The sequence below is a fragment of the Simochromis diagramma genome, unplaced genomic scaffold, assembly GCF_900408965.1.
Source record: "Simochromis diagramma unplaced genomic scaffold, fSimDia1.1 OVJJ01000304.1, whole genome shotgun sequence".
Taxonomy (NCBI): domain Eukaryota; kingdom Metazoa; phylum Chordata; class Actinopteri; order Cichliformes; family Cichlidae; genus Simochromis; species Simochromis diagramma.
In genome coordinates this window covers 5070620-5089778 of record NW_024387030.1, presented here as the reverse complement: position 1 = coordinate 5089778, position 19159 = coordinate 5070620, and the positions used below count along the sequence as shown (strand labels likewise).

Sequence of the window (19159 nt, the reverse complement as noted above, 5' to 3'; positions counted from 1 at the left end):
TAAAACTTCATTACAGCGATTAGAGCATGCAGTAGCAATTAAAGGTACCGTGCTGCAGTGGTTTGAATCATACCTAATAGACTCCAGTTTGTTCATGTAAATGGAGAGTCCTCTTCACACACTAAGGTTAATTATGGAGTTTCACAGGGTTCAGTGCTAGGACCAATTCTGTTTAGATAAAACTGAGGTTATTGCACTTGGCCCTGAAAATCTTGGACTCATTCTTGACCAGGATATGCCATTCAATGTGCATATTAAAGAAATATGTAGGACTGAGTTCTTCCAATTGTGCAATATCGCTAAAATTAGAAACACCCTGTGTTAGAGTGATGCCAAAGAACTAGGTCATAGGCATTACTTAGTATTACTTCTAGGCTGGACTACTGTAATTCATTATCATCAACCTTCAGTTGATCCAAAGTATTGACAGGGACTAGAAATAAAGCGTATTTCTCCCACATTGGCTTCCCTTCATTGGCTCCCTGTTACATCCAGAATCAAATTTAAAATCCTGCTCTTCACATATAAAGTATTGAATAATCAGGCCCCATCTTATTTCAATGACTTTATAGTACCATATCACCCCATTAGAGCTTTTCACCCTCAGAATGCAGGCTTACTTGTGGTTCCTAGAGTATTTAAAAGTAGAAAGGGAGGCAGAGCTTTCAGCTTTCAGGCCCCTCTTCTGTGAAAGAAGCTTCCAGTTTGAATTTGGGAGAACGACACCCTCTCTACTTTTAAGATTAGGCTTAAAACTTTCCTTTTTGATAAGGCATATAGTTGGGGCTGGATTAGATGACCCTGAATCCTCCCTTAGTTACACTGCAATAGTTGTAGGCTGCTGGGGGATTCCCATGATGCATTTGGTGTGTCTTCTTCAGTCACCTTTTCCACTCACTATGTGTTAAAAGACCTCCCTGCATTTAACTGCATTTCTCTTGCTCCTCTCACCCCAATGCCAATGAAATGTATCTATTATACTGCATACATCAACATGCACTTACATACCTGCCACATAAATACTAGTAGAAAATACTACTACTGTACCTGGAGCTCTCTGAGTTTCAAGTGGCGCAGAAAGATGAGGGACAGGTAAGCTCCTCTGGTTACTACTGGGCCCGAGAAGCCTTCAGGTAAACTGTCATCCAGGCCCAGGACCTGCAGGTTGTCCTCCAAAGACTGACTGTGCCACGATAATGTGAGTGAGTGGGAAAAGAGGCAATGTTTTCCTTAGTCTTAAAAGGCTTTCAGCCTCACAAGTGACCAAAGTAATGTGATGAATAAATTCTGCAAAGCAATTTTTCTTTGAATAAACACCTTTCATGGTAAAAGCTTGAAGTCTGACTCTTTGAAATCTCTTTGTTGCTGCCTCTGCTCCCTCTGGATGCGGATGAGTGACTGTGGGTTTCCTATTAAGATAAATGTCAGTGTTATTGCACTGACTGAATTTTTACATCTCCCAAGTCGAAAACTAGACGACACACACCTGAATGAGATTGGCAGCGTTGTAAACATTTTTCCAAATCTCAGAGATCATTTGTTTTTTTGTCTTGCGGCTGCTTGAGATGAACGATGTGGATTGTGAGTCGCCAACTTGAGCAGCATGTTCTTTGAGAGCTGCAGCCACGTGGAGCAAATTGCGGACCTGCTCAGATACACAGGGAGGACAGCATAACAAAACGTGACAAAAATCATTAAAATAAAAAGGCATTATATCAGTCAGGACACTTCATTAGGTACACGTTGCTAGTACTGGCTTTTCTTCAGAACTGTGTTCATTCTTTGTGGCACAGATTCAAGAAAGTTCTGGATACATTTCTCAGAGATTTTAAGTGATCAGCTGTTACTAACGAAGCTAAAGTGTACCAAAAAATATCCCAGAAATCATTCCGGTACCAGCACCAGTCTGAGCTGCTGGTTCAAGGCAGGATGGATCCATGCTTATATGCTTGTCTCGACTATGTCCACATGCCTAAATACTCCGAGGTCATTGGCTCATATGACATTGAAGCTGAAAAGGTGTACCTAATAAAGTGGCATTAGTGTAATGCACTGTTAGCAAATTCTCACTTATGTTCTTTTCACCAGTTAGTCAGTTGTAACTATATATTTATTAATCATTTGCAACAATTTCACCCATTTTGAAGGATGCGTGACACTGATTCAGAGCAGACTCGCTTTTTACCTGAAGAAACTTGCACTGCATCTGGAGCAGCTCATCAACTGAATTCTTTTCCTTGAGCTTTGTGAAGAGCTTCTGCTGCCACGGATCTCGCCTGGGTTTCACCTACAGAGCGGAAACCAAACAATCAGTTTCTAGCATCCTGCAAACGTCTGAAAGACTACAGAATCCATAAAAACACAAGTGCTTACAGAAAAAAAAAATGCAAATGTTTTGCCAGATACTGATGAACTCTAAAGCACCGAGCATCACAGGAAGCAGTATTTGAAGAGATTATTTTACTATTTTATTTGTTTCCCTCAAACCTGGATGAAAGGAATCCAGTTAGCCTCCTTGCACACAGCCATGTTTGCACTCTTCCTCCCCCACTGACTCTCTCTGACGTCCATACCATCGTAAGGAGGAAACGTTTTCATCTGCTCTTGTTGTCGGAAGATTGTTTTAAACTCCCTCCACACCTGGACAGACAGCAGCTGAGATTCAGACCAATAATTTAAATGCATTTTAAATTTCACCACCTTTTTTTGAGGACAAATATACCATGCCGAATAGCTCCATCTCATCTGCAGTGGTTTTCAGATTTCCTGTGTCATACGGCAGGCAGAAGTAGGCGAGCAGGGACTCCAGCTCGGGCATGAACTGCTCCAGGTGAACTGTGTGGAGTGGTAGTCCTGAAATACAGTTAAATGTAAACTTTTTACTATTTTTTTCCCCAAAAGATTACAAAAAACATGTATGAAGGGAAAAGCTCACCATCAGCCTGTTGTCTTTCATGCACAATTTCCCCACAATCCTTTCCTGGTGCTTCATCTTTTCTTTCACACATAGGTATATAGTGCAGCACCTGTTAAAGCAAATTTTAATGTGAAATAAAGCACCACAGGCATCAGACAGGATGAACAGTGATAACATCTGTCTGTGGCTTTTTACCCTGAGAAAGTGGTGGATGGGCTGAACAGAGTGCAGGTGGCAGACAAGCCACTGCAGATAAATGACGACATCGTCCTGAGTGAGCAGGCTGACGGGGTTTCCTCGGCCGGTCAGCATCTTCTCTCTGCTTGCTGACAGTCTGCGAGCTCTCTGAACGGAATCCTGATACTCACGGGTCATGTAGGACACCTGATCCTGAGACAAAACAAGTCTGATACGATGATGCATTTTTCAGTGTGATATCTGTACGATTCTTCTCGTTCTTTAGAAATAAAAGATTCAGCATTCTCCAGCTGTTTACACGAGGAGAACATTTTCCAGTGACATTCAAAATAGTGCACAAGGAACCGTATGCTTCCTGAACTGACTGCATTCTGAATAATTATTAAATCAGAGATGCTGTATAAAATCTAAATAACTGGATCTCAAGTATTTGTTATCATTTAAAGCTCATACAGGGAGTGCAGAATTATTAGGCAAACGAGTATTTTGTCCACATCATCCTCTTCATGCATGTTGTCTTACTCCAAGCTGTATAGGCTCGAAAGCCTACTACCAATTAAGCATATTAGGTGATGTGCATCTCTGTAATGAGAAGGGGTGTGGTCTAATGACATCAACACCCTATATCAGGTGTGCATAATTATTAGGCAACGTCCTTTCCTTTGGCAAAATGGGTCAAAAGAAGGACTTGACAGGCTCAGAAAAGTCAACAATAGTGAGATATCTTGCAGAGGGATGCAGCAGTCTCAAAATTGCAAAGCTTCTGAAGCGTGATCATCGAACAATCAAGCGTTTCATTCAAAATAGTCAACAGGGTCGCAAGAAGCGTGTGGAAAAGCCAAGGCGCAAAATAACTGCCCATGAACTGAGAAAAGTCAAGCGTGCAGCTGCCAAGATGCCACTTGCCACCAGTTTGGCCATATTTCAGAGCTGCAACATCACTGGAGTGCCCAAAAGCACAAGGTGTGCAATACTCAGAGACATGGCCAAGGTAAGAAAGGCTGAAAGACGACCACCACTGAACAAGACACACAAGCTGAAACGTCAAGACTGGGCCAAGAAATATCTCAAGACTGGTTTTTCTAAGGTTTTATGGACTGATGAAATGAGAGTGAGTCTTGATGGGCCAGATGGATGGGCCCGTGGCTGGATTGGTAAAGGGCAGAGAGCTCCAGTCCGACTCAGACGCCAGCAAGGTGGAGGTGGAGTACTGGTTTGGGCTGGTATCATCAAAGATGAGCTTGTGGGGCCTTTTCGGGTTGAGGATGGAGTCAAGCTCAGCTCCCAGTCCTACTGCCAGTTTCTGGAAGACACCTTCTTCAAGCAGTGGTACAGGAAGAAGTCTGCATCCTTCAAGAAAAACATGATTTTCATGCAGGACAATGCTCCATCACACGCGTCCAAGTACTCCACAGCGTGGCTGGCAAGAAAGTTTTTCTTCTTTTATACCCTAATGACATGGCCTCCTTGTTCACCTGATCTGAACCCCATTGAGAACCTGTGGTCCATCATCAAATGTGAGATTTACAAGGAGGGAAAACAGTACACCTCTCTGAACAGTGTCTGGGAGGCTGTGGTTGCTGCTGCACGCAATGTTGATGGTGAACAGATCAAAACACTGACAGAATCCATGGATGGCAGGCTTTTGAGTGTCCTTGCAAAGAAAGGTGGCTATATTGGTCGCTGATTTGTTTTTGTTTTTGAATGTCAGAAATGTATATTTGTGAATGTGGAGATGTTATTTATTCTTACCAGTGAAACCAATATAATTGAAATGGGTATATATTTGTTTTTTGTTAAGCTGCCTAATAATTATGCACAGTAATAATCACCTGCACACACAGATATCCCCCTAAAATAGCTAAAACTAAAAACTACTTCCAAAAACATTCAGCTTTGATATTAATGAGTTTTTTGGGTTCATTGAGAACATGGTTGTTGTTCAATAATAAAATTATTCCTCAAAAATACAACTTGCCTAATAATTCTGCACTCCCTATATATAAGAGAAAGTAGCACAAAGATGGAAAACATGACTGCAGACAGGATAATTTAGCCCTCTGTCTCTTTTACTATGCTGCTGTGAAACTTTGCAGCCTGATTTGTGATCTAAGATGATGTAAACATGAGCTGCCCTGAAAAAGAAATCCAAAAACCTGTAGTTACTCACACCTGTTCAACTGCTCATTAATGCAACCAGCCATTGTCAAGAAGACCTGCTGAAGTTCAAACCGCACTTCAGAATGAAGAAAGGTCATTTGGAATTTGAATTTGGCATTAATGTTGCCATTTCAGAAACTTCTGATCTACTGGGGTTTCCCCACACATGACCACCTCTAGGATTTACAGAGACTGGTCCAAAAAACAAACAAAATATCCAGATATCCAAGTCGTACCGACAGGAAGGCAACAGTAACAGAACTTGTACTAGCAAGCTAATGCTAATAAAGTGTCCAGTGAGTATATACCTTTCAGAATTAATGCTACCTTAATTGTGTACTAGTTAAACATGTTTTTAAGTCACATTCACACTCGTGTAGAGCATCCTGTGTTTTTGGGAAATGTATTCTGTGATATTTGCCATATTTTTAAACTCAGATTAAAGGTAGATACAGAATAAAATGCAGAAAATAACCACAAACCAGTACAAAAGTACAGTGAAAAGATTTACTTTTTTAGAGTATTGTTAAAACACTGCTAGGTCATCTGTTCGTTTACACATGGCAACCTTATAATGGGGATAAAGCTTCTCAATAACACTGGCATGGTGGCAAAATCTCCTCCATCTCAGCATGAGCAGATATCTGATCTGAGCCAAGTGATAAGATCTGTCTGTGAAGAACTGGAAAAAATACAAAAAGGAAACTGGTTTAAGTTTAAAAACTTTTCAAAAAAAAAAAAATAATTCAAAAATAATCTGTTTCTGCTTCTTGTTTCAGGCATAAATTTTCTGTCTCTCTGTCCTGACCTGATGCAGCAGAAGAGGCAGACTGTCAGGAGTGTACTCCAAACTCAAGCAGCTCTCCAGCTCTCGCTGCATGATATCAGCCTGAGACAGAGTCGGCAAAATGTCAGCCACCTGAAACCAGCAGAAAACAAAATTACACCTTTAAAAAAAATAAAAAAAATTAATAACCCTAAAAATAATGCCTTCACTTAAAATTGGATATAAATCAAAGATTTAAAAGTCTAACAATGCAAGACTAATAATGAACTTTCTGTAGAAAGCATCACCTGAAGCCCTCTCCTCAGTGCATGCTCCCTCTCCACACGAAAGAAGGAAATATCTTTAGGAGGTAGTACAGAACTGGAACAAAAACTTTCACAAACATGGGTTTAAAATGTAAATGCCCACAAATCAGTCACAGCTCAGATCTGTCACATTTTACCTAAAGTGACTATTCTGCTACACTACTTAGGCTTTTAAAAAAAAAAAAAAAAAAAAAAAAAAAAAAAACCACACCAAGAAATGGATAAATAGACAGAACATAACACTAACAAAGTTCAGCTGCCTGTTAATGTGAATTTCTTATCACTACTGATAATACTTTGTGTGTTGCATACTTTACAAGTCTTATATGCATCTTAAACTTGGATTTAAGGTAGAAAACCGAAAGGCGTCCTGCTTCAGAACAGAAATCTGAAATGATGTGCAGGGTTATTTGAGCACATAAGTACATCGGTCTGCATTGTGAAGGGCAAACATTCATGTTAAATAACAACCGGCCATATTTTGAGTTGAGGATAGCTTTCAGGTCTACCCTTTTGGCAATCTGAGCTTAAATAATACATCACAGACAAACCTGTAGGCATTAGAAGATCCTGCTCTTCTATTCTCTTCAATCTCTGCCTTGAGTGCAGAGAGGTGACTCCACAGCTCTGCCTCCATCTGCTTCACCTTCACAGAGGAGGAAACTTTGTACACTGCACACATGTCTGACATCTTCAATGATCAACACATTCAAATGACATAAAAATAACTCCTTTAGTCCTGCTAAATCTCTGCCTCAACGCTGACTTGTTGTGGTGTGTCCATGGAGACCAACATCCATGGGCAGCTGGACTCAGTGACTCCATTCAGGCTCTAGAGGGCTCCATTGTTTCACTGCAGTCAACCAGTCTTTGGGCTGTCATGTCAGTGATGTCAGACTCTTCAGTCACAATGTAACTTTTTGTTTTGTGCTCTAGTTTGTAATAAAAGTCTCAAATACAAGTCATTGCATCACTGTACTATTACATCTTTGAGGATGCACCTGAATTCTCCAATTACAGCTCCTTGCCTTCAAAAACCCTGATTTAGGCCCAAATGGCCAATTCCTCTTGGATACAGCGTGTGATTGGTTCTTCAATGATATGATTATCCAATAGCAAATCACATCCACAGCTGTGGAATTCCTCTAGGGACAGATTTAAAAAAAAAAAAAAACAAGACAACATCAAACTCCAGCTTTTCAGTAGTTCTTTATGCTTTATTTACATGCTCCAGCTCTGATAAAACCAAGTGTTTGCTTTACAAGTGGAAATGTCAACTTTATGTTTTTTTGTAGGAGCAATAGGAATATATGAAATGTGGAGACTGGCAGTGAAATTTAAACCTTAACGCAGACTGTAAAAATCAGTCAACTTAAAGAAAAAAAAAAAAAAAAAGTGGAAGCACAGCTGTGCAGAAATGTGTTAAAAGGTTAAGCCAATGAGAATTATTTAATCTGGTTTATTCACTGTTAAACATTTCTCAAAAGGACCCTCTCATTTGTTGTGCAAGTGATCACCCAGTGAACAGAGCAATGAAAACATGATTTTACACAGCCCTAACCAAATGTGCATCGAGGAACAATGGCAACAAGTATCGCAATAAATAAACCAAATGTGTTTTTACAATGATGCAACATGAGACAAGTTTACTAAAACACTCCTGATAATTTAAAAAAAAAAATAATAATAATAATAATTAATGTAAACAATTTTAAAAAGCATCCTGCTGTTCCTACAAAATTGTGCTGATGTAGATTTTTTTGCCCTTATATCACACACACACACACTTCTGATTAGCTATGCACTGTGTAGCCTCTTTCCACTTATTTAAATGCAGATAAACTTTGGCAATATTTAAGATACTGTGGTCATTTCTTTCATTACAAAGAAAAAAAAAAAAAAAAAATCCAAGATACTACACACCCTCCCAGTGTTGAAAACATGTCACCCAGCACCTGCTATAGTGCTGATAACAAAGGAGAGGCTACTGACAGCACTTCATCTGCAGCCACTCCCTGCTATCTTTAGATTTAGAGCACCAAGAACTCCATCAAATCAACGCCAAAACTGGTGTAGTTGTTGAGCGCTGCGAGTAACTGAATGTGGTCATTTCAACCCAAGTAGTCCCAACTGTTTGACAACTAAAAAGTGGTAACTAGAACTAAATCGTGTCCTTAACTCAATCCTAAGGTCTGTATACAGAGCAGTACTTCCAATATTGCAGTGAGTGGAAGAGGAGGGACCTAAAAAGGGATCTGCAGCAGAAACATCATCAATACTTCAGTAATGGACCTCTTCAGAGGGAACAGAATTCACAGTAATGTCACTTAAAAATCACAGGGTAAAATTTGCTACAAAAAATAAAAATTGAAAAAACACTGCATACAAAAAACACATCATGTAGAGCAGTTCACATCTTGATAACATTACATACTGATATTTGGTGTGAATTGGTGCATCAATGGGGAGGGAAAGCTTTTAAAAAACTGTTTGTCCATTTAGGCTACGTCTCAAAGAAATCTTTAAAAAACAAAGGGAAAAAAAAAAAGCAGCTTGTCAAGTATCCTCCACTGGAACGTAGTAATGTAACATTCTCTGCAGTTTTTTGTAAACAGGCCATCAGTCAGGCTGACAGCTGGTTTGGCAAAAAATGTTTTGGGTATGAAAGGGTGTGAAAGAGAGAAAGCAGGATGAAAACACTTAATTTTCAGTTTTATGTATTACTTTGTGATATGAGTGAATCCCTGAGACTAATACGAGTTGATCCATGTAGTTTTAACTGAAGGTACTGTAGTTTCATTCCACTCAGTACCATTTGTTCATACTGGCCAGGCATTGATCTTTTGAAACAATTAATTTTTTTTTCTTCACTGTGAAGACACTTGTTTTGTCTCAGACACCTACAATACAGTACTGAAGTTAATGCCGCAAATGAAAAATAGGAAGAAAGTCTACTGAAACGCTTACATACCTTCCTTCCCTCTAGTTGCACAACGCAGGACAATTAACCCAAATTTACACCTTCCTTACTTCTGACAGCTCCTCAGCTCGGCACCCAGCTCTGAGAGCTCTGTTTTGAGCTGGAGAAGCTTCCTGAATTCTTGTTGCTGTTCTGTGTGGAGGTGAGGCGAGAGTCAAAGCTGAGGTTCAGGCAATCTGCATCCATCAGTTCATTGCGGATGATTGAGTCCATGTCGCAGTCCAGATTGCTGCTGAACACCTCAAGGTCCAGATCAGCGGAGAAACTGTCCTGACTGGTTAAACTGGAACTGAGCTGCATAGAGGCGTTCTTACTAGGAGACTTCAGGTGTAGCTGCTTGGTTTCAGGGAGGCCGTCGTCACTGTCAGAGGTTGACAAGCCCGCTTGCCAACCAGGCACTGAAGAGCTTTGGGCCTGGCCTGCACTGGTGTGGTTAACCAGAATGTGGTCTTTGCGGAGCAGCATGGCATTTCGGCGGGAGTTCTGCAGAGCGATGGCGGTGCTGGCCTGCGACATCAGAGGGTCGGACTGGGTCATCATGACATTGCTGGGGCTGTGGGAGTCCATCCCAAGCAGATCTAGGGTCTGGTGCTCACTGTAGTGAGACATGCAGGAGAAAGTGGTCTGCTTGTTCTCTTGGATGGTCTGCATGGGTGACTGTCGCAGGCTCGTGATGGACGGAGGGCTGAAGAGTGGGTTCGTCCCATAGCTGCTAGAGGGACTACCTAAACTGCTTCCTGAGCAGCTGAAGGTAAATACTGAACTCCCCTGACTGTTGGCCCCATCTTCCTCTCCAGGAGGAGGCTGCTGGGATGCTGTGAGGCTGATATTGTCTAAAAGATCATCCATCAGGTTGTCAGAGAGCCCGTCATTGAGGTTCATAGTGCCTGCCAGATCAGACAGTCCTGTTGGTCCAGTGGACGGAGACATGCTGCTGGGGCTGGAGTACAGCATTGGCGACAGGGGTGAGTCGTCATCAGGTACCTCATCCAGCTCCAGGTTAGCCAGGATTGGGGACAGACGACCACTGAGCGTGCTGGCATTGGAATTGGTCCGAGAGCGGAAGTCTGTCCAGGCATCGAGCTCGTCGCTGCTGCGGGAGGTGGGACTTCCTGTCCATTTGGAGAGGCTTGAGGAGCTCTCAGAGCTCCCATCTTGAGCAGCCTGCAATGAGGCTTTTTTCTTTGTGGCACGTCCTCTGGCTCCTTTGATGTACTTGCTGTTGTCCATCGACACAGCCCTACGTCTGGGAGCTTTACCTCCTTTCCCACCTTCTGGGTTGACCATCCACCAGGAGCTTTTCCCAGTTCCTTCATTCTGGACTTTCACAAAACGGCTATGGAGGGAAAGATTGTGTCGGATGGAATTCTGCAAAGACAAATGATTAAGAAAACTTAAGTATTAATATAACTTTCCCAGTATGAGCAATAATTCATAAAAAAAAAAATCTTGTGTACATGATACGATTAAGTATTAAATACTTTTAGGAGCTTCAAAAGCTTTAACGAGATGTGACCTACAAAGTGGACCAAGTCAGAATGTGTGTTCCTGCTGCATCTGTTAGTGTTGTTCTCAAACTTCACTCAAGCTTAAAACTACAAAAGATTACATGTATTACAGTAATTGCCGAGCTCTATAACGGCCCAACAAAGGAACAATGAGCCAGATAATATAAATCACTACAACAGAATATAAAACTCAGTGTTGTAAGCAGACAGTGCTGTATTCTGTGTCCCCTACAAAACTTTTTAAGGTTTTGTTGTTCATCTACAGTACTATGTTTTTGGCATGGTGTGCAGTGTTCCTAAAATTTGAGAAAACTGGACAAATTGATGACAAAATAAAAAAAATATATAAATAAAACCACAGGACTGAAATTATCTGAATTTTATGTTCTAAATAGAGACACTGCTGACTTTTCAGACGATTACAAAAGACTAAAAGTCAGTGGCAAAAGGTATTATGTAGCTTGAAAGTTATGGTTCAAGTTGCTGTCAATATGTACAGTTGAGTGGTACAAGAGTGACTGTCTATAGCCATCTAGAAAACATGGTTGAGGCTCTGTCATGTTCTGGGCTGCGTTTTAGCTAGAGGTGTTGAAATCTTGCCAAATTGATGGAATCATGAATGCAATCAAGTACAGTTTGACATCACCGTGCAATACAATCTGGAAGGTGCGATTAGCAGTAGTGTTTTTGGGACAATCCCAAATAGACTTCCAATGCAGTTTAGAGAAAAACAAAAAAAACAAAAAAAAACAAAAACACAAACCACACTACTGATAAAACCCCAAAAGGGGAACACCATCAGTCATGGATTGGCCTCCCCAGTGCCCAGACCTCAACATTACTGAGGCGGTGTGGGATCATCTTGACAGATAACTGAGCAAAAAGGCAGCAAACATCCAAAGAACTTCAGTCTCCTTCAAGAAGCCTGGAGACACATTCCCAAAGACTACTGAAATTCAAATTAAAGAAATGACTCAAGGATATTGCACAGGGTTAACTGTAATTTAACCCTTTAAGGCCAAGTGTATCAAAGATGATACATCTATATCAGTTTAAATATTCTGCAAAAAAAAAAAATATAGAAAGGAAAACAAAAGCCTGATGTAGCTAATATGATACAAATTTAAACTTTTATGCAAATTAATATTTATCATTATTACAAGACTCACTAAACAATCCATTAATAATAATTAAAAAGAAAGTTTTCAGGCTTTTATTTCATGGTTCAGGCTTTAAAAGGTTTAATACAAAAGGACTAATTACCAATGCTGCAGTGTCTTCATAGACATTTCTTTGCACTGTGACCCATTTCTGGCTGCTCACAAAGGTCTACAGGATTTCCCTGGAGATGTTCCTTACCACGTACAAAATTAAACAGCTGGAGCGTGCACGCCCAGCCTGTCACACTTCAGTAACAGAGGGAGAAACTCTGCAGTGATCTCCATAACCCAGAGGCCAGCTTCACAGGGAGAGGCTTCAGCTCAATTCTCTAAAGCTTAAATTAACCTGATTTAACTCAAGGTCCCATTTAAACCCATCTCTAAGATGATTAAAGTTAACCGCTAAACAAGCTCAACACAAAACAAACTACAGCAAGAGGAGACCAGAAATTGGTCTCATTAAGGCACTTGATCTGCGCTTTAATGACTGAGGGTTCTCAAACAAGCAGGTTTTTCCTCTTAATGCTTTGAGACAGAGTAAAGACCCACCAACAAGAAGCCATTCCTAAGAGAAGCAGTAAGAAAAGGCTGAGGTATGCTAAATTACACGAGAACTGGGCTGATGACAGTGGCAACATGTTTTATGGAGTGATGAACACAATTTTTTTTGTACAGAAGAGGCTCTGTCATACCATTTGATATGGAAGATTTGATTCAACATCTGGAAAACATCCTTTTGGCAACAGCTTCATTTTTCAGCATATCAGTGATTCCAAACATACTGCAGTAAACGCATACCTGATAAGTGTTTCACCGTTTTCTGCTGAAATCTTATGCAATTGCATCTGGTCTTTGTGTTTACACAACAGATGAGCAGTCATTAGACGTTTTATTTCTGGTTAGAAATGCACTAATCCACTCATTTCCTGTCTATAGCTATCTAGACAAAGTCAGAGTCTCTGCTACTACTGAATCAGTTTACATAAAAGCTATCTCACTGACAAGAACTCATTGGGTGAACAGACCACAGTGGTACAAAAAAGAAAAAGAAAAAAAAGTCTGTCCATTAAAGCTAAATTTGATCAATTTAGAATTGCTTTCTGATATCGATCTATCCAGTGGGATTTGTGTATCCCTTTTCAGCTACATATTCTAACTAATCAAAATGTTTACATATAAATTTATCACTACCATGATATCCAATACCACACTTGTCGATGGGGCAAGTCGAATATTCCAACATGTTGCTTATCCCATGAGCTACAGGCAGAGAACACAATAACACCACCTGTCCCGTTCAATCTAATGCAATCCAATACAGTGGAGTTGCAACAAATAAGCCTCGGATACAGTCCGGTGTTGACACAGGAGGTTTTTCATTCAAGTCTGTGATCATTTATTAGGCTTTAAGATGTACTGTTGTTGTATTCAATTATTGGAGCAGGCAGATTTACAACCTCAAAATGCCCAAGGCACTGATACAACAAAATCTGAAGACTCAAAGGTGGTTTACTGCAGAAGTACTGAATTTTAAACATGCTTCTTTTATTGATTTCACTTCCTGTTCACAACTAGTAAAAGACTGAAGCACCTTGTTAAAGATTTAAGGTAACCACATCCATATGAATAAAACCAATAGCAAACATACAGCAGTGTAACCTACCTGTCTGCCTCCTTAAGATGAAATTTTATTGGATATATGAAGGTATCCAATAAGCTTCACGGGCACGTACAGTACAAGCTGTACTGCATTTACAAGAGAAATCACAAAGAGCGAACTCCTGCCTTCCCCTCCCCCACACGCAGTCACAGTAGTGCTGCAGCACCCTTTGAGCAAAGCCTCGTTCTGAGCAGGGACTGGAGCAATGCCAGTTTAGCCAGATCCAAAGACAAACACTGAGCTTCTCTCATACTGCTACACATTGACCTACATAATTTATAGTCAGCTGATTGATTCTTGTGCCCAGGCATCATGAAAAGACAACGGCGGGGCTGAACCGCAGAGGGTTTGATGGGCGTCCATACAGGGGCTGAATATTTAGTTTGACTTACAGCACTGGAGACAAAGCTCAAAACTGAAGGTTGTGTACTTTCAGTGTGCTGAATGAGATGTGTGACGGGTCTGAATTTAAAACCCATCTGTTTTACCCTGAACCTGCTGGGGACACTTTTGCCAGACTCAACCTGAATGTCACACAGCTGCAAAGCATCTCCTAGGAAATGCTGATGTCAGCACATGAGAAACCCTGTTATTAACCCTTTCCTTTTCCAGTCAACATCTGCCAAGCTCAAATATGCATCAGGCAGCTTAAACATTAATGAAAACTGACATCTAGCAGTTTTCAGCATAAAGTAACTGATTCTGTGCAGATTAATCAGTTTCACATGTTCAGGGTGATGTTTTTATTTCCCCTTCTGTAAATGCAGCAGTTTTAACCAGTGTGATTCATTCAAAGAAGCTGCTCACTGGAATCAGCTTGCATTGCATATCCAGACACACACAGTCCAGGCCAAACTAATCCTGAAAATCAAACACAAGCAAGGCCTGGCTGAAGCTTTGGTGAAGTCTGTGCTGCAGTCTGAGCAGTATGTCTGAAAGTGAAATCAACTTTGCATTGCACGTCTTTTGGGTTTCAACTTTCAAGCAAGCCGCTTTGTTCTCAGAGGTTCGTCTGCATCCTTAATTTTAGAGGCATAATGAAGCGTGTAATGTGATATGCATTACTACAACTACACTGGTTTACATATAGTTACACCATGTGCCGTTAGACTGCCACACATTTTCAGATCCCCTGCTGATAGGAGGAGATGTTTGATAAATAAATGCGTATAGCCAGTAACTGATGAGACTACAGGTTTGTGATTGCACCCACTGTCTCCATCTCGGAATTAAAATGAGCTTTGTGCATTGCATGTCTTTACAGGACAAGTTAAAAAAAATAAATAAAAACACTGGTCTTTGTTATGATGACAGCCCCAACACATCACCGCTCACCTTCCAGCCAGCAGAGCTGTTGCTATCGCCTTTGTCCTTGAAATATGGCACGGATCTCACCATCCACTCATAGATTTGGGACAAGGTCAACCTTTTCTCAGGGGAGCTCTCGATGGCTTGGGTAATGAGGTCTGCATAGGAGTAGTTGCCCCAGGCATTCCTGCGGGCGGAGGACTTCCTCAGCTGCTGGGTGGCAGAACCGCTCGGAGCTGCTGCGGGGGTTTGCGCCGAGGACGGCGAGCCGTCGGCGGTCTCCTCTTTGGAGGGGCCCCGCTGGACCTCCACCGGCTGGGAGATGGAGCTGTTGCTGCTCGGCTCTCGGGTTTTAATAGCGCCGCCGCTGGCTTTCTGAGCAGCGCCGCTCCCCGTGCTCCCACCCTCATCATCCTCCTCTTCGGGGATTACGTCAGTGTCATTTGCCCCGGGCTTGCCCGCACCAGATTCCGGACGGGGCAGGGGCCAAGTGCAGGACCGTGGCCGCTTCTGGGGCTCGAAATCCGGATCTATCTCAACGTTTAGAGGCGGCTCGTTGCCGTTGCGCGACGCCTCAGCCATGTTGATCGTAATTTGTCGGGGGTTGCACAAAGGGTTATAAAATCACTCGGGTCGCATTCCATCAATGTCGCGTGCAGGCTTCGTGGACAGTTTATTTACTATGCAAGATATGCAAGTGTCCCTTCCTGCAGCTTGGTCCCAGCACGTGTCAGTCTATCAGTCCTCCTGCACGGCGTCCGTCTGCAGCACACTGAGCAGCTGGAGCTCACCACAATCACCAGAACATCGCCTTTTGTCGTGCTAAGCCCACACCCTGGCCAACATGCATTGCAATTTCGCGAACTGTGGAGTGAAAAGACGTGAAGAGTACGCGGAGCCTCGGAGGAATCCAAAACTGCGTTCCTTCACAAGCGTCCGCGTCCCGCACGGCGATCCTGCATGACAAAGGGAAAAAAATCTTAAATGTACACGCACGCTGCATCTAATGCCACCACATCAGTTTCATCACTCCACACAGCTGCCATCTTGACCATATCACTTCCCCAAGTTCTTAATCAGCCGTGCTGTGGAGCGGCCAGTCGCTTGAGCGCTGCAGTCCAGATACCATCAAGGCGATTAGGGGACGGTTTCTTAAGGGCCTGCACCTTCTTAAAAATGTGGCTGCTGGGAAAATGCACCGAGCCTAAAAATCCGCCCCGTTAAGCGCTGAAAAATAATGATGCTGGCTGTAGTCTAGCATCCCGGACGAAGTAGCACTGTGTCCTCCGTGTGCCCAGCTGCCTGCAAACACTTCATTCAATCTGCTGCTGCGGTTGGCGCAAACGCTCAGAGCCCAGGAGAAGAGGGTTAAAAAGGAAAAAAGCGATCCTGCCCCCTGGACTGCACTGAAATTAAAGCGACAGTGTAGAGATGTCCGCTCGCCAATGACATCACCTCTAATGTGACCATCGGAGAGTATCCAGTGCGCAAAAAAATAGTAAAACTGGATTTCTTCACTTGAATATTACACACACACACACACACACAAAAAAGGGGGAGCAACAATGTTTACATAAAAAAAAAAAAAAAAAAATCAGGAATGCAGGGGAAATAACTGGATGTCAGAATATATAGGTCATCTTTAAAAAAATAAATTAAAAAATACAACCAACCCAAACTATAACCTGAAAAACTGACTGTACCGTTAAAGTTGATAAATATGTGCATTTTACCCAAATATGCCTTTAAGTTCCTCCCACACTGCCAGGAATACAGTCCTAATATACTCGACTGGCATTAAAAACATTTAAGCCAAAGCAAAAACCTATACATTTCCACCAAAAAGGTAAAAGTATAGAATAAACAAACATGCTCCTCACAATAGGCTGTTGTTTTTATCCCTTACTCAGATATGCAGTTTCTAAACATGTCATTTTCCTATCTGAAACCAGAGCTAGCTATAGTCAGGTCCTGACAGCAACCGTTTACGGAAATTTGGTGGTTATACTGACCTGAAGAATGTCAGCTGCACACCTACCCACACAGCCTCTGATGTTTTTCCAGGTCAAAGATTGTTATCTGATACCCGATCTTTGATAGCCAATACAGATTTAAATCTGAGTTAAAAAAAAAAAAAAAAAAAAAAAACCCACACAGATTTTGAATGGACCCACTATTTAAAAAACAAAAACACCCCAGCAGTGTACAGAAAATGGAACTGAAGAGGTAAAAATATTTATAAATTCCTTTTCACTGGAGTACATTTCTAGATATCGACCTTGGTATTTGTTGCAGACACTTCACAATAGCAAAATCACCAAAATTATTTTTAAAACCTGCCTAAAGGGAGAGTTTTCCCCAACATCAGAAACTATTCAACTCTTAAGCCATGTTGCCAAAATGAATCTAAAAGCCAATAAAGTAATCAAACACTTGTGTTTGCATAAATATCTAGTCAGCCAATCACATGGCAGCAACTCAGTACATTTACACGTGTAGATATGATTAAGACAACCTTAGGTAGTTCAAACCAAATATCTGGATGGAGCAGAAAGGTCATTTAGGTGACTTTGAACATTATATAGTTGATGGTACCAGATGTGGTGGTACCATTTCAGAAACTGCTGATCTAGTTTTTCCCACACCACCATCTCAGGAGATTACAGAATGATGGTCCAAAAAGAGAATATCTGTAGTCCACAGCAGCTCTCTGGGTGATGGGATCTTGCTGGTGCTTAGAGTTGACAAAAGGCAACAGTAACTTAAATAACCACTCAAAGGTATACAAAAGAGCATCTATGAATGCTCTTCTGCATGTTGTCCTTCACCAAACTTTGAAGAAGATGGGGTATAGCAGCAGAAGAGCATACTGTTTGACACTCCTGTCAGAACAGAGAACTGAGGCTACACTTCCCATGGGCTCAGTAAAAGTGGACGACAGAAGATTGGAAAAAAGTGGGCGAGTACTTGAAGCACTTTCAGATTCCCCGCTTATCTCTTACATTATACTGTGACAGAGCAGTATAATACAAATATAGATAATGATATTTTTTTAAAATGTGTGTTTTTGTTGATTTGCAATTGCTAAAGCAACAGTGGTTCACTTGCTATCTAAGCTATCCATCTGTGTTAGCATTCTGTGACAGTTTAAGTAATTAATGCAGTTAAAGCAAATTCACAATGATAAATTGCTAAATTATTTTATTATGTTGCAGGTTCAGGGTTTTGCTTTTCCTTACTTACCAGGCTTTTCCTCTCCTTGCCCTCCATACCGGTCAAGCGTGTTAAAATTCGCCCCGTATGTCCTGACTTTTATAGTGCAGGTGATGTCATTTTGAACCTTACTGGGCAAAACCAAGTGGAGGGCTTTTCTTGTGTGGGAATGTTTTCTGTTGTTTGTTTAATGGATTATGGAACAAACTGTTTTGGACAAAGAATTTGTCCATATAGGAAAGAGTTTATCAATGTTAATGCACTAATGCTGGGCTAGTGAGCGGTGTGTGATCTTCATATGTTCATGTTGGTTGCCATGTTTACCCGCCTGAGGTATTGGTACTGGCCAGACCAATTAGACGCGAAAACAGCCCTATATATAATCAGTCAACATTCGCTTTAGAACAGTGGGCCAAAATTCAAAACTAGAACAAAGTCGCGGGCTAACGTTAATATTTATTGAAATATATTTATTCCTCCAGATATAAGAATGAATCTTTTCTTATGGACTCAAACACGTTTTGCTGAAAAACTGAATATGGAACAAGCAAAGCTTAATACTAAACAATATATATATTAGTTGTATAATACCAGTAGGCCAGCTCTAATAGTAATTTGGTATGGCTTCGCGGGCCAAATGTAATTAGGCTGCGGGCCAAATTTGGCCCGCGGGCCAGAGTTTGACACCTATGCTTTAGAAGAAGATAGGTGCTATTTCCTGCTTAGATTATGTAGCTTTTGTTAGAATTAATTTGGGGGCACCAAAAATTAAATTTAGGCCCAAGTTTCACATGTGACAGAGAGCTGTAAATTACTTGCTTCAGGGAACTCAAAATGTTTGCTGGTGGTGTAATGGTTCCATTTTGGCACACTTTGGTCCCTTGTAACAAATGAGCACAATGTACCCATCTTATGATGCTCAAATTATCTCAAACTGGTTTCTTGATCATGACAGTGATGTTC

At 41.3% G+C, this 19159-nt stretch overlaps 2 protein-coding genes across 3 annotated transcripts in view; both read right to left on the bottom strand.

Moving 5' to 3' along the window:
* Positions 1–7423, bottom strand: part of si:ch73-242m19.1 — a 35838-nt gene extending 28415 nt beyond the window's left edge. Inside the window, exons 1-12 of the mRNA XM_040042459.1 lie at positions 6919–7423; positions 6350–6434; positions 6084–6194; positions 5844–5957; positions 3113–3307; positions 2936–3026; positions 2723–2853; positions 2488–2640; positions 2186–2287; positions 1487–1645; positions 1318–1409; positions 1048–1183 (exon numbers count right to left, since the gene is read on the bottom strand). Of these exons, the coding sequence (XP_039898393.1) occupies positions 1048–1183; positions 1318–1409; positions 1487–1645; positions 2186–2287; positions 2488–2640; positions 2723–2853; positions 2936–3026; positions 3113–3307; positions 5844–5957; positions 6084–6194; positions 6350–6434; positions 6919–7058 (1509 nt within the window). The 5' untranslated portion in view covers positions 7059–7423. The remainder of the gene's footprint in view (positions 1–1047; positions 1184–1317; positions 1410–1486; positions 1646–2185; positions 2288–2487; positions 2641–2722; positions 2854–2935; positions 3027–3112; positions 3308–5843; positions 5958–6083; positions 6195–6349; positions 6435–6918) is intronic.
* Positions 7424–7747: 324 nt separating this feature from the next.
* Positions 7748–18328, bottom strand: foxo3a (forkhead box O3A). Of its 2 annotated transcripts, XR_005697345.1 has the most exons (4): positions 18227–18328; positions 15011–15939; positions 9339–10715; positions 7748–9267 (listed from the first exon to the last, which is right to left on the bottom strand). XR_005697345.1 is itself a non-coding variant. In XM_040042478.1 (3 exons), exons 2-3 carry the CDS (start codon positions 15563–15565, stop codon positions 9411–9413), a joined length of 1860 nt encoding a protein of 619 aa, XP_039898412.1. In that variant the 5' UTR covers positions 15566–15939; positions 18227–18328; the 3' UTR covers positions 7872–9410. The 2 variants fall into 2 exon arrangements, 1 of the variants encoding a protein (XP_039898412.1); XM_040042478.1 differs by having other exon boundaries at positions 7872–10715.
* Positions 18329–19159: the final 831 nt, after the last annotated feature.

What these genes read in the sequence shown, in the direction of transcription:
- foxo3a (XM_040042478.1), bottom strand. Translation starts at nt 15,565, where the DNA reads ATGGCTGAGGCGTCGCGCAACGGCAACGAGCCGCCTCTAAACGTTGAG. An exon ending in ACAGCTCTGCTGGCTGGAAG is followed by an intron (nt 10,716 to 15,010) that starts GTGAGCGGTGAT and finishes TTGTCTTTGCAG; the next exon opens with AATTCCATCCGACACAATCT.